The sequence below is a fragment of the Annulohypoxylon maeteangense genome, assembly GCF_022496945.1.
Source record: "Annulohypoxylon maeteangense strain CBS 123835 unplaced genomic scaffold GGS22scaffold_2, whole genome shotgun sequence".
Classification (NCBI taxonomy): domain Eukaryota; kingdom Fungi; phylum Ascomycota; class Sordariomycetes; order Xylariales; family Hypoxylaceae; genus Annulohypoxylon; species Annulohypoxylon maeteangense.
Window position 1 is genome coordinate 2,325,629 of NW_025953249.1, and position 13,042 is coordinate 2,338,670.

The window sequence follows — 13,042 nt, forward strand, 5'->3', positions numbered from 1 at the left end:
TATGTATGTATCGTAGTAATATGGGATATCGTGGATTTATGGCAAGGTCCTTAAGGAGATTTATTTTTAGGAAATGCGGAAATGAGGAGATCCACAACCTTGGAGGTGCCCAGGACTGCCAGGGGAAAAATAGATGATACTTGGTAGGTACCTACTCGTCCTAGGTCCGAGAAGTCAAATCCGAAGAGGCGCCGGCAATTGTGCGATACGCCATCCTACACGTCACTTTCTCGTTAACTTACCGTCCTGCCAGTCTTACCTACAGCGTACTTGCCTAAGGCGGTGTAGGCGGAGCTAGCGAACGTGCCAGCGTGCTTATGCATCCCCAAGGAGATCCGTCGCGTTGGCGCACAGAATAGTCGAATATCCAAGAGCGATAGAGCGGTAGAATTAACCTAGGTACATACATAATATTATTATGAATTACTTAGGTAGGTATGTATGTACTGTACCTAGACTGCCAGGCAGCTGTTCGGTACTAGGTGGGTAGATAATTCGGTCTGATCTGATCTGCTTGTAAGATGGATGGATACAGTAGGCTATGGTGGCAGAATAAAGTAATGATCTGGTAGTTGTTAGGATATCGTTGATCGTATTATTGGGATAGCTCGTAAAGAGCCAATAAGGTCAATAGGTAATAGGGGTAATGACTGAATGATTGACGCTTATCGGGGTGTACTAGATCTTTCTATGTGGAAACGTGGAAACTCAAGTACCTTTATGCAGTAAGGGACCATCACCTCCAGGGCTGGGATGCACCACCTACCATGCTGCTATGTAGGCATTTAAGCTAGAACGAATATGTAACCATGTACCTAACCTTATGTACCTGTAGAGATACTGCGCTAGCATGTAGGAATGAACCTTATAACCTTATGCAGAAATGAAGCAACATTAAACTTGAACAGCGTGAGCAGTTTAACCCTTTGAACAGGAAAGAGCTGTAGCTTCTAGTGTGTACCAGATAAGAAGAGCCTTAGAGGTAGGGGTAATTCAGTGGGGCTGAACTCATCATCATCCCCCGCCATCATCAATCCATGAAACTTACCAAGATCAAGTTTACATTCACCAGTTACAAGTTTATAACATCAAATCAAGTCAAACTCACCGCTGGAAGCCCGGTCGCATTGCACCAACATCTCTTTAACCTTTTGGACTTCTTGGTCCATGCCACACCAGATGCCACACCAGCACGCTACCATCAGCGTGGTTTTTTTTTCTTCCTTTCATGGATGGAACTATACATCCCTGCTTCTCCTCTAGGGCTGCTCTCGACGGTTCTGGTGCCCCATTTTGCCCGTTCTTAGCAGCCTAGTTGTGGTGCTATGCCGCCTGTGGGGTTTGCCTAACCGAATATCCACGATGGGCGAAAGAAACCAGCAAATCTGGATTCCCCCGTTGACTCGAGCTCAAGACCCGCTACCGTACCTTGGTATAGTACGTCTTTTTTATGGCCTGATCCGAGACATGACGAACTCCCCGGATAGGTTCATAGGTAATCGGATCTATGAGTTCGAACCGAGTTCGCTCGATTATCTCTGTATCCATCCGCCGTTTTGTTATACTCTATCCACAAACTTAGCCTACATAGTAGGTACCTAACCTTTGGTCGGTGAGGATCTGGCCGATTTGATCCATTGACCATCATGGCCAGAAGCTCCAAGGTTCGAATGATGAACATAGACATCAGACCAGCAAAAGCTATTTTGATATTCAGACCCCCCACACCGAAGGGGAAAAGCAACTCGGAGATCGACTGCAATAGTTACAAGGAAGCTTGCGTGATCTCGAAGTTGTTTTTTCCCCTCCCCTAACTTTGTATGTAACTACCTACCTAACCTGCTAACTTCGTTCCGTATAGCAAACATACTACTACTAGGTACCTAATAGACTGGTGTAGAGACGCTACGGTGTATACTTTCTATACTTTCTACTGCTATTCAAAAAGATATTTGGCTAACGTTTTAGCTATTGCGCTTACGATTCAGCTTCTGTTATTACCGCCCTCAGCTCTCCAAACGTCGTTCCTTCAGGTACTCAAAAATTCCCCGTATGAGGTTACTGCGTCCAATTGGGACAATACCAATAATGATGTATGCATGCATTAGGGCATATGCGGTACCTAACCTCGTACTTACATGGACAGGGCTGTGAGTGCTCGGCTTTGCTTCTGACCCGTGCGGCCCTCTCTGCATAATAAACTTGAACCCCCCTGGCCTCATCCACCCAGCTCTCTTAAATACCTGCCTAGGTACTGTATTTATTTATTCCATATAAATCTGTTTATATATTCGTTCGTCTACTCTCCCGAGAATTGATTGTTTTATTCCCTCGCTTCTCGCCGAATATCCGGAGGCGCTTGTATCCATTAGCGTTGTCACTTGCGTATATAAGGTACCCTTGGCTGTCTGGTCTATCGGGTCTGGCTTGATTCACGACTCGATCACCAGCAGACTATTCGAGTAGCTTCAGCGCGTGATATATTTCTAGTTCTAGGTAATATATCTAGGAGAGAGGTTTTGTTCAAATATGAGCAACCCTTCTCGCTTTCCATCGTGGTTTATTAGTTGCCTAGCATCCTGAAATCCTACTACTTTAATCACATATAAAAATGGCCAAGATGGGTCACTCTAGGTGCTTCTCCACCTACGACGACGACTTCGAATTCGACGACGCCTATTTTAGACAATTTTACAAGCCGCTGTCGAATCTGCCCACACCGCCACCGTCCTCTAAAAATTCGTCCGCTACGCAGAGTCCTCGCATCACCGCCGAAGATGTCGAGAGTATCAGTCAAGAATTTCTAGGTTAGTGACGTATTTCCCCAATCCTCCACGTCCCATTCTAATTGTTGGTTTAAGGTCCCGCTGCCCACTTGGCGAGAATGCTACCCCCGGGAGCTTCCTTCATGACACCGTCTATCCCAATTGTGCAAGGCATATTGGCACGTGCCGATTTGCCGATGGACATAATTGCTCTAGCGGTCTGCGTTTTAGACTCGTTGAATTCTCGGTTTTCTCGAAGTTGGCGGATCTCTTTCCCTTTAGGCAAACAGCACGAACTAGGACCAAAACGACATACGCTACCATCTGGAATAGTCCAGGCTGTACATATCGACAACATATTCCCCGAAGTTATTATTCTGGCCGCATTGATAATCGCAGACAAGTTTGTAGAGGATTTGCAGGAGACAACTCAATACTATTGCTCTTCATGGGGTCGAAATCAATGGACGTGCGACCAGATTAATTTCACCGAGCGTTGCATCATGGAGAATCTAGGTTATCGTATCTTGCCCCTGTGGGAGGAGAAGTTGATTAAGCAAGCAAGGCACGATATCGAAATGGCTCGAAGGGAGTTGCTCGACGCAGAAAATGAAATGGGGGACGAGAGCAAGATGGCCAAGCACGTAAAATCGATGAGCTCTGGGCATGCCGTGATGGGCCTGGGCCTGCAGCTCACCCCTGTGGAAACAGAAATGGCTACTCCGTTTAGTCACGTTCAAGAACTCGATCGGGAAACTCGAGAGGCATTCAGCAACAGCACGACCTTGACGAGAGATTATTTGCATATGCCCCCGACGACTGGACCTCAATGAATCGAACGTTCGAACGTTACGAGCCGATAATGATTCAACGTATTCAAAAATACTATCTTGATTCATATGCATAGCATGTTAATGGCGTGGATTTGGTCGGACTTGGTTGGATTTGCATTGGAGCTGGGGTTATGGTTTCATTCGGCCCATCGCATCGCGTTTCGACAATCTCGTTTCTATTTTCTTTCTGATTTGGGTCGGCCCATCCGGGCCAAGGGAGTCGTGCGTCACGGAGTTCAAGGAAGCCCGGGTCCTGGGTTGGTTTAGAGTGTTGGTCTAGCACCTCACTTGGGGAGTTGACATATTGGGGACACGCGTCCCACGGAATTATACCCACTAGTAATATATTATTCTTTCATACGTTTCCTGCGCACTTGATGGCATCAACGCCTGGTCCCATTGTCATTGCATCCTGCAGCACTTTCGCTAGTTTAAGTGGGAAGAAGCTACTTGGTTATAACAGAATTTTCGCATAGGACCTATTTATATCGCATCAGGCTGAACGTCCGGACCGATACTCATCGCCGGAGCGAGATAGATTTCTTACCACACCTTTTACCCCAGGTTTCTATATATCACGTATTTATGCCACATGGGTAAGGAAAATTCGGGAAATTTTGTGGCCAATGAGGTTACCACGAGAAGTCCGCAATAGGCAAGGCAGGGAGATTTGGTTATACCGATATTTCACCCAACCCAATGGAGGGCTGGTTGGGTTAAAGCGCCGTCGTTGGTTGGTCGAGCTACCTATCATATACTCGCCAATCGGGATCGGAGCCACGAAAACAGTGTACGTTTCTCTTACTGGTGATCACGCAAATCTGCGAGATCCAAAACGCCATGGGCTAGGTGCATTTCGATCGAAGAGAAGCATCTCGATTCGTAGGAGAGACGAGCTCGCGCTTACTAACAAAATTGGCTAAATAGAACTCTTAATACGGCAGACTTCAGACTGGAGGAAAAGTTTAACGGGTTGTTCTCTGTGTAATGCTTCTTCTCTCCCAAGCCCGATCCTTAACGCCAAGGCGGACGGCAGTTACCTCTTTGCTTCCCCGATGTTTTCTCGTATATTTGTTCTCTTAACTATTACGTTTTCTTATTTGATACCTACCTAATTGACTCTCGTTTCCTTAATGTCCATTGCCTCGAATTACTCTCACTGCCTAGCTTTTATACGACCTAGGAAGAGTTATAAGGCCTCTATGAGAACAATACTTTACTTAACAATATATCTATTATCTTTACGAACCCTTCAAGCCTCATGGAGTCAAATAGGCAGGCGATTGTTATATATCCATATTCATATCAGGATAACTCAGGTATTGGCCATTTTAATTATGTAGATATGTCACCTTTATCCTTTTTAAATCCACATGGATCATCCACTTACTATTAGAGCACTTGCAGTTAACTGCAGGAAATCCAATAGCTTCCACAGTTGCGTTAGCTTTATGTCGAAAGGGATCAAGGAAGCTGTTAGCTTCCAAAAAACAAGGAAATCTCCCACATGATGAGGAGCTTCGTATTGCAGCTATATTACAATCTCCTGCATATACGTATTTCGTACATTTTACATCATGCCAGAGTTTGATCTTTGAAAAGGGGTGTCTATGATCAAGTTTCAGGATTTACTTGTGTAGATACCCCGTCCTTTCTAGCTTAGTATCCCACTAATCAGTGAGAATGCTGTTTTATAGTACCTAGTATGTACCTAAAAATAACATGGAACAGCTTCCTTCAGCTGCTTCCTAGATTTTCTAGCGTTAGGAAGCCCTAGCTATTAGGTAACAGTAGGGCTGGTTATCGAAAAGAGAGCTAAGAACTTATCGACTAAAAGCGGATTAGTGAGGGGCAAGGTAGCCGGCAGAATTTTTTACTGGTACCTGACCGCCCAGACCACCTTAAATTTATCGTTTATGACCCGGCTACAACTATTTCAATTTTACGCTACCGGCGCAGGTCACATAACGTCCGTACCAATTCGATAAGACTCGAAAGACGATATGGCGAAGAAGCGCGCAAGAGAAGCTGACGGCGCCGCCGAGGCACCTGAGAAGATGGTCGAAGACGGCGACAGCTCGGACGATGACGTGAGTAGGCACTTACATCTCAACCCCTAGAATCTTTACGTCGCGTCGCTTGCCGCATCCGCGAAGAATTATGGTTAACTAACGTGAATCTTGAACATAGGATTTTGATATGGTCAACGTAGACTTCGAGTGGTTTAACTTCGACCCCGAGATCGACTTCCACGGGACAAAATCGCTGCTGCGACAACTTCTCGACATCGACGCGGCGTTATTCGACATCTCAGGGCTCGCGGACCTGATCCTGTCGCAGCCGACGATCGGGTCGACCGTGAAGGTCGACGGCAAGGAGACCGACGCATACGCCTTCCTGACCGCGCTCAACCTACATGAGCACCGCGAGAAGAAGCCGCTCGCCGACCTCGCAAAATACATCTCCCAGAAGGCCGGGACAAACCAGGCGCTAGCTGGAATACCGGAACTGCTGTCTTCGGGAAAGCATGTGGGTCTCGTGCTCTCGGAACGCCTGATCAACATGCCCTCAGAGATCGCCCCTCCTATGTACGGCATGCTGATCGACGAGATTGAGGCGGCGGTAGAAGACAAGGAGCCGTACGAGTTCTCGCACTACCTAATCATATCTAAGACCTACCACGAGATCGAGTCGACGCTCGACGTCGAAGAGAGGAAACGAAAGAAGGGAAAGCAAGACGCGACGATGTTCTACTTCCATCCGGAGGACGAGGTATTACTAAAGCACGCGGCAGCATACGGCAGCTACGACTTCACCAAGATCGACGAGGCCATTGCGGATAGCAAGAGGGCTTTCCAGGAGATGGGTGTTATGCCGCGTGGCTTTATGATATTAATCGAAGCTAGCAAGTTCGCAGATGCTGCGAAGGCCATTAGCGAGTACCTGAGTCCCCCGTCTTAAATTAAGTCAAATCGCAATAAAAACATCCACCAAACCCCTTTTATATTCCGTTTGTAGCCCGTATAGTCTGCTTAGTCCAGTCGCTGCATTAGGTATTCAACCTCGACCTCTTTTGTTATGGGGATGACGAAGTCCCTGTACATGGATACTACAGCTTCCACATTGATCTTACCAGCGTTGTCCGAATCGTGCGTAGACGGGTCTGTGCCGTAAGTTCGCGCCTTCAGCCCTAGTCGTGCTAGAACCTGCTTTTCAACCGCGGCGTTCGTGATAGACTCGCCAATTCCGTGACGGTCGCCCGCCTTGATCATCTTGGTGTAACCCTCGGGGTCCGACTGGAATTTTGACTCTGCCACAAACTTGCCGAAGTGTATCCGTCGAGAGAGGGCTTGGAGACAAGCGATGTCGCAGGTGGCGGATGATCCGTAATTTTCTTCTAACTCGCCCCTATCCTGGCGGCCGAAGTCGGGACACACAGCGGGCAGGAACTTCTCTGTATAGAACTTCTTGATTTGCTCGTTGACGTTGACGTTATTCGGGTGAAGGATCTTGGGATAGTCGAGGGGCTTCAATATAGGCTTCTGCAATGCCTCGGGGAAGAAGGGGTATTCGTCAGGCGCCTCGTATCGGCGTATCAGGGACTGAATTTTCTCTTGCTCTTTTAGATACCAGTCCATGAAACTGAGCTTGCTGTCTTGGCCGATCTCTATTGCGCCGGGGGTGTAGATGGTTTTGTTAAGCGGGAACTGGACTCGCTCGATTAGATGGAAGGTAATTGTGTCCTCTAGCCGGCTGAATAGAACATGGAGTCATTAGCATGGCGCCCCTTGTTTGCTTGGGGAAGATGGGCTTGCGAACATGAGCTGAAAGCGGATGTTAGACAGATCCAGCGCCTTCGAGGCGTCCTTGAGGTCAATGATAGCATCCATGACTGTTTAGATCTTTTGGGTCGCTAGAAATTGTTGTACTATTATGGATTAAGCGCCTAGGGAGAAGCTAGGCTTTATATTGAGAAGAATCTAGATATGTTGGACGTCCCGTCCTAAGAAGACTTGAGGTTTGTCACGCTTTTACTAGGCAAGGGACAAAGGTGTAGGCTCCACTACCTAACTTATTAGCGGGGAAAGGTCTAAGGAAAGCTACGACCAATTCTTAATCGAAGAGGGGCAAATCGATTCGGATAGAAAAAAGGACTGAGACGATCACAGCTGCGGTCACTCGTGACGGCCGATATTCGGGTGATCATATGTAAGTTTGCTACCTTTCTTTATTCGATGTTACTATTGATTTTTTTGTGAGCCCTGCCTGCCTGCATGTGTAAGTAAGAGTTACCCGAAAATAATCAAAATATAAACCTATCAAAGCAGTCGCAATGTCACACGCGATTACCGCAAAGTTGGGTAAGAATATTAAAATAACAGGAATGACGGTTACGGCACGAAAACCTTATTCTATATAGTGGTGTAACCCCTCCAGCTCTACGCTGAGTAGAATGCGCTAGAGAAGCTACAGCTGGCTGAGCTAGGGATGTTCGGCTAAGCATCTGGAGATAAGGCACCATCTTGGGCAAGAGCATCGTCTAACCCTTGCAGTTGCGCGGTATCTGCAACAAATCTTATCCGATTTAAATGTATTATTATGTGACTAATGTTCCAAGGTTTGTGTACCCGTCAGCCCGTACATTCCCTACCCATAGTGCATTCCGAAAGGGCTCTTGAGCTAAAAATTCTTGGGATTTCCACTCGTCCACTCGGAAGCTACGACAATTGTTAGCCTCGCCTTGCGCTCACTTTTATCATTTTTTTATCATTTTATCTTTGGCTCATCCATCCACATTATTTTCCGTATTTGCGTATTTGCGTATTTCAACCGTCTTGCTCCTCAATGCCGACCTACCAAATAGCTCTGTGAAGGAGAGATCCATACCTATCGGGAAAATCTTTTCTGTATACTACCTTGATGTGTGGCATTTGCACCGTGCGACCGCCCACCACACCTTCGCTTTCAGTAGTGATCATATAGAAACGCGCATGGCCGATTCAGACCCAAACAATGCCACACACGATGACGCCCCTTTGGGCCAAGATTCGATTCTCTCGGTATTAATCATCTTATCCTTTGTTCTTGTGTCGGGCCTTCTCTTTGTCTCTGCGAACGTCTGATCTAACTGGAAAATTCTTAGCCCCGAGGTCTCGAAGCCTTCACCCGAAAGGTGACAACTACAGCGAGCCATTTGGTAGGACCCGGCGCGGATCCGTCGGGGAATCACTATCACAACGCTATGGCTCAAGTACACAGACAGCTAAAGAAACCCGGCATTCAACGAGGCATGTTCACCATGGCGAGGACCACACCAACCGACTTGGTTCGCTCCAAGTTTTCTACAGCCGAAATCCAATCACGCGCCCTATCTTACTTGCCCGATGACATGCTTCAGAACCTACCCGAAAATGATAACGCCTATTCTCTATTCCAGGGCTTCCAAGCAAGCTTCCCCGAACTGACGCATGAGGGCAAAAAACACCGGAGAAGATCTTCGAGGGGGAGAAAGATGATTGACGACAGCCCATCAGCTCCAACTAGTCCGCACCACCTCAATAAACTGAAAAAAGAGAGATCCTCGCTCATGCATGAGCTTGAAATGCTTAGTATTCGGAAGAATATGGCGAGCAGCGAGATCCATGAAATAGATAATAAGATTGCCAACCTGGCAGGCATGAGGCGCATCATTCTTGAGAGATTAGCAGGTCTAGAGCAAGAGGAAGCTTTATTAGAACATGATAGTAGGCGACCCTTTTTTGGTGCCCTACAAAAAGACGTACTAACGGATTATAGTTGTGGATATAGAAGGCCGGGTAGAAGACGCACAGGCTCTCGTTGACGAGGCCGAATCGATAGCTGCCGCTGCTGACACCCCAACTAAATCAGACGATGACGATCTAGTAACAGACCAGGATGCGGATGAGTTCATGTCAAAATCCATTTATGAGAAGCTTCCGTCAACTGCTAGTACACCAACAAAAAAGAGGCACAAAACCACAAAACGGAAATCAATGCCTATATTACACGAACATTTTGAACCTGGTTATATGATACGAGAAATTAAGGCTCATGCGGATCATGTCACGGCGTTAGACTTTGATGTACCTTTTGGCACTTTGGTATCGGCTTCTATGGATGATTCGGTCAAGGTATGGGATCTTAATGCTGGGCGTTGCATCGGGTTACTCGAGGGTCACACTGCTTCGGTTCGAACGTTACAGGTAGAGGACAATATTCTTGCTACGGGTTCTATGGATGCCACTATCCGGTTGTGGGATCTGAGCAAAGCTCATTACGATCCTCAAGGTAGTCAATTCGGAAGAGATGACGAAGACGACGACGGTATGGCTTTTGAGAACCCAGACGATCAACCAGTAGACCCCCCCGAAGGAAGCATGGCGGACTGTCCGCTCTTTACCCTAGAATCACATATGGATGAGATCACGGCTCTTCACTTTAGAGGTGATGTTCTTGTTTCAGGTTCTGCGGATAAGACGCTTCGCCAGTGGGATCTCGTAAAGGGGCGGTGTGTACAAACACTCGACGTGATGTGGGCGGCAGCACAAGCTTCGGTTTCTATAGGTACAGGTGAGGGGACTTGGCGGCAAACCAACCGACCGGCGACACAAACAGCCGACTTTGTGGGGTCTTTACAAGTCTTTGAGTCCGCACTCGCCTGTGGTACAGCCGATGGTATGGTGAGGTTATGGGACCTGAGAAGCGGACAGGTTCATCGCAGCCTCGTTGGACATACTGGGCCGGTAACCTGTTTGCAATTTGATGACGTGCACCTTGTGACAGGCAGTTTAGATCGAAGCATACGGGTGAGTTCATTACCAATCTGAACAGGCAATCCACAATTTGTGACGTACTAACATGCAATTCCGTACAGATATGGGACCTACGCACAGGATCCATATTCGATGCCTACGCGTACGATAACCCGGTCACGAGTATGATGTTCGATAACCGACGCATCGTCAGCGCCGCGGGCGAGGACGTAGTAAAAGTTTACGACAAGATGGAGTCGCGGCAATGGGACTGCGGCGCGGGGATTGCGGAGGCGGACGGAGGTAGGGCACCGGCCATCGTCGAGCGTGTCCGCCTCCAAGACGGCTATCTTGTCGAGGGACGCCGCGACGGTGTCGTAGGTGCTTGGGCTTGTTAGTCTTAAGTAGATTAACATATCCCGGTGTGCCTTATCGTATGTACATATGTGAATATTTGCGAATAGTCAATGTCACTACGCAACTTATCTCATCTATAAACACGGGGGTCAGTTGGGTTGTATGCATGTGCAAACAAACCTACCCGAGCGCATCATCTCATGGTTGTACACGAGACGATTCGTGGCCTTTTAACTTTGGCTCTGCTGCTTTCTTCCCCGCTTTATCCCCTTATGTTTTTACTCTTGTGTCGTATCTGTACTGATTGTCGTCATCCAAGCTTCCAGGTTACCCCCCATCCCATCCGTAGATTGCCCCTCCCACGGATATAGTTGAGTTTCGATTAATGTTGCCTTGAAGCATTCAGGTTTACGAGACAATGAACTTTCCGGGCATGAGCATATGTCCCGGTGATGTTGGAACTGCACTACCATTGCCAATGACAAGGATTCTTGCCAACATTATCTCCCTCAAAAGTTTATGCCAATGTTATAAGTGATAACCTCAATAAATAGGTAAGTACCTGGTCTTCAATCACCATACGGAGTACTCCGTATAAATAGGAGAGGGCTGAGCTCACAGATCTTATGCCCGATCGTTAAGTCCTACTTCGTAAGCTAAGGTATTTCACTAGGTAGGTGAAGGCATGAAACCCGTGGATTTCGTGAAGTCGGGACAATATAAGATCCCGTTAGTCAGAGCTCGGAGAATTAATCAGGCCCCTCCACCTCATACCAGAACTTTAGAACCTGGGAACCTCGAATGACTAACATATTATCATAGACAAGCAACATACAAGAACGACTCGATAATTACTTGATTAGGCCTGAGTTGATTACTTATAACTAAAGGGGATAAGTGAATACCTTGGTACATTTTGATTATGACAAATCTGACGCCATCTTAGCCTGGTACGCGGACGTAGTCGGAGATACAAGGTTTAAACCCTCATAGTTACCTCCTGTAAAGCACATGTATGACTGGTGATCTCGTGTTTGTGCAAGGACGATAATGCAGGAAAAGACATTTATCACGGAGATAGGAACTTACCATCCGGTTACATTCAGCTGGCTCTCCGTCAATTGCATGAAGCTACGAATCTACAAATTTATACATGCTCTCCTAGGGTTATCCGCGGACTTCCGAAGTTGGATATAGTAATTATGTATGCAGAGGACACAATATTAACAACTTCAGATCTGCCGATGGAATGAGATCATCCACAATTCGCAGGGTTAGAGGCTGCCTAGAGGTAGGTAGCTGTGGAGGATGTCAATGCTACGACAACTGGACATATTACTAATGTAATTACTCGAGCATCGGCGGTAGGAGATACCTCCTGATCCTTATTATAAAGGGCAGTCGAGCCTCGACACATTTGCATATGTTGAGGAAGTAGCGACACAAGAAGCAATTGTACTACTAGACTTTGAGAAAGTACGACTCAAACCAGCTCAATTTCATACACAACTTGACATTAAGGTTTATTTAGTCTACTACTTCACGTCAACAGGAAGTCACTGTCAATACTTAATCTACACCAAATCACCTTTTATTTCATTTTTACAGCCAAGAATACTTATTTGTCAATATGTCGATGATGGCGCCCCCACCCAAGAGCCCTCTGGCTCGCTACCGTATACTCTCTCCTACGGCCTCCGTCCGAGTTAGCCCCTTGTGTCTTGGCGCGATGAATTTCGGTGAGGCCTGGAAGGAACTTATGGGCACTTGCGACCGAAAGACTGTCGAGGAAATCCTAGACTTCTTCTATGAACAAGGTGGAAATTTCATCGACACTGCCAACAATTACCAAGCCCAGGAGTCTGAACAATGGCTTGGCGACTGGATGAAGAAGCGCGGCAATCGTGATCAGATGGGTATGTCAAATATCTCTCCTTACAACATAATCCTCATGATTTCTACATCTTTATTTCACGGTCACAGTAACAGTTATCCTTTACATTCAAATTATGCAAATACTATGTCAATTTTTATAACGCGTGGATTCACGTATTAGTTTCAGGGGAACTAATCAAATGCTTGCTCAGTTATTGCTACCAAGTTCACCTCCAACTTCCGCCCCTACTGGGACGAGATCACGATCAACAACCAGGGTAATGGTACTAAGAGCTTACACGTATCTGTCAACTCCAGCTTGAAGAACCTGCAGACGGACTACATTGACCTTGTATGTGATAGTGGGGGGGGGGGGGGGCGGGGCGCGGGCGGGGGGGCGGGGGGGCGGGGGGGGTGAGGAGGGTGGGGGGGGGTGGGG

The 13,042-nt window shown here is 47.1% G+C and overlaps 5 protein-coding genes across 5 annotated transcripts in view; 4 read left to right on the forward strand and 1 right to left on the reverse strand.

The window, feature by feature from the left end:
• Positions 1 to 2,208: 2,208 nt before the first annotated feature.
• GGS22DRAFT_68882 (uncharacterized protein) lies at positions 2,209 to 3,624 on the forward strand. The gene is made up of 2 exons (XM_047967801.1): positions 2,209 to 2,807; positions 2,862 to 3,624. The coding sequence occupies exons 1-2, from the start codon at positions 2,612 to 2,614 to the stop codon at positions 3,596 to 3,598; spliced, it is 933 nt and encodes a 310-aa protein (XP_047823059.1). The 5' UTR covers positions 2,209 to 2,611; the 3' UTR covers positions 3,599 to 3,624.
• Positions 3,625 to 5,554: 1,930 nt separating this feature from the next.
• On the forward strand, positions 5,555 to 6,595 carry GGS22DRAFT_68896 (p21-C-terminal region-binding protein-domain-containing protein). Its single transcript, XM_047967802.1, has 2 exons — positions 5,555 to 5,688; positions 5,789 to 6,595. Exons 1-2 carry the CDS (start codon positions 5,602 to 5,604, stop codon positions 6,557 to 6,559), a joined length of 858 nt encoding a protein of 285 aa, XP_047823060.1. The 5' UTR covers positions 5,555 to 5,601; the 3' UTR covers positions 6,560 to 6,595.
• Positions 6,595 to 7,852, reverse strand: GGS22DRAFT_68899 (chorismate mutase). The gene is made up of 2 exons (XM_047967803.1): positions 7,418 to 7,852; positions 6,595 to 7,351 (listed from the first exon to the last, which is right to left on the reverse strand). The coding sequence occupies exons 1-2, from the start codon at positions 7,486 to 7,488 to the stop codon at positions 6,631 to 6,633; spliced, it is 792 nt and encodes a 263-aa protein (XP_047823061.1). The 5' UTR covers positions 7,489 to 7,852; the 3' UTR covers positions 6,595 to 6,630.
• A 143-nt stretch (positions 7,853 to 7,995) lies between these two features.
• Positions 7,996 to 10,897, forward strand: GGS22DRAFT_153454 (mitochondrial division protein 1). The gene is made up of 4 exons (XM_047959851.1): positions 7,996 to 8,658; positions 8,742 to 9,342; positions 9,395 to 10,425; positions 10,494 to 10,897. The coding sequence occupies exons 1-4, from the start codon at positions 8,590 to 8,592 to the stop codon at positions 10,767 to 10,769; spliced, it is 1,977 nt and encodes a 658-aa protein (XP_047823062.1). The 5' UTR covers positions 7,996 to 8,589; the 3' UTR covers positions 10,770 to 10,897.
• A 1,283-nt stretch (positions 10,898 to 12,180) lies between these two features.
• The window catches only part of GGS22DRAFT_153455 (norsolorinic acid reductase), a 1,899-nt gene continuing 1,037 nt past the window's right edge, over positions 12,181 to 13,042 (forward strand). Inside the window, exons 1-2 of the mRNA XM_047959852.1 lie at positions 12,181 to 12,644; positions 12,816 to 12,955. Coding sequence (XP_047823063.1) covers positions 12,359 to 12,644; positions 12,816 to 12,955 — 426 coding nt within the window. The 5' untranslated portion in view covers positions 12,181 to 12,358. The remainder of the gene's footprint in view (positions 12,645 to 12,815; positions 12,956 to 13,042) is intronic.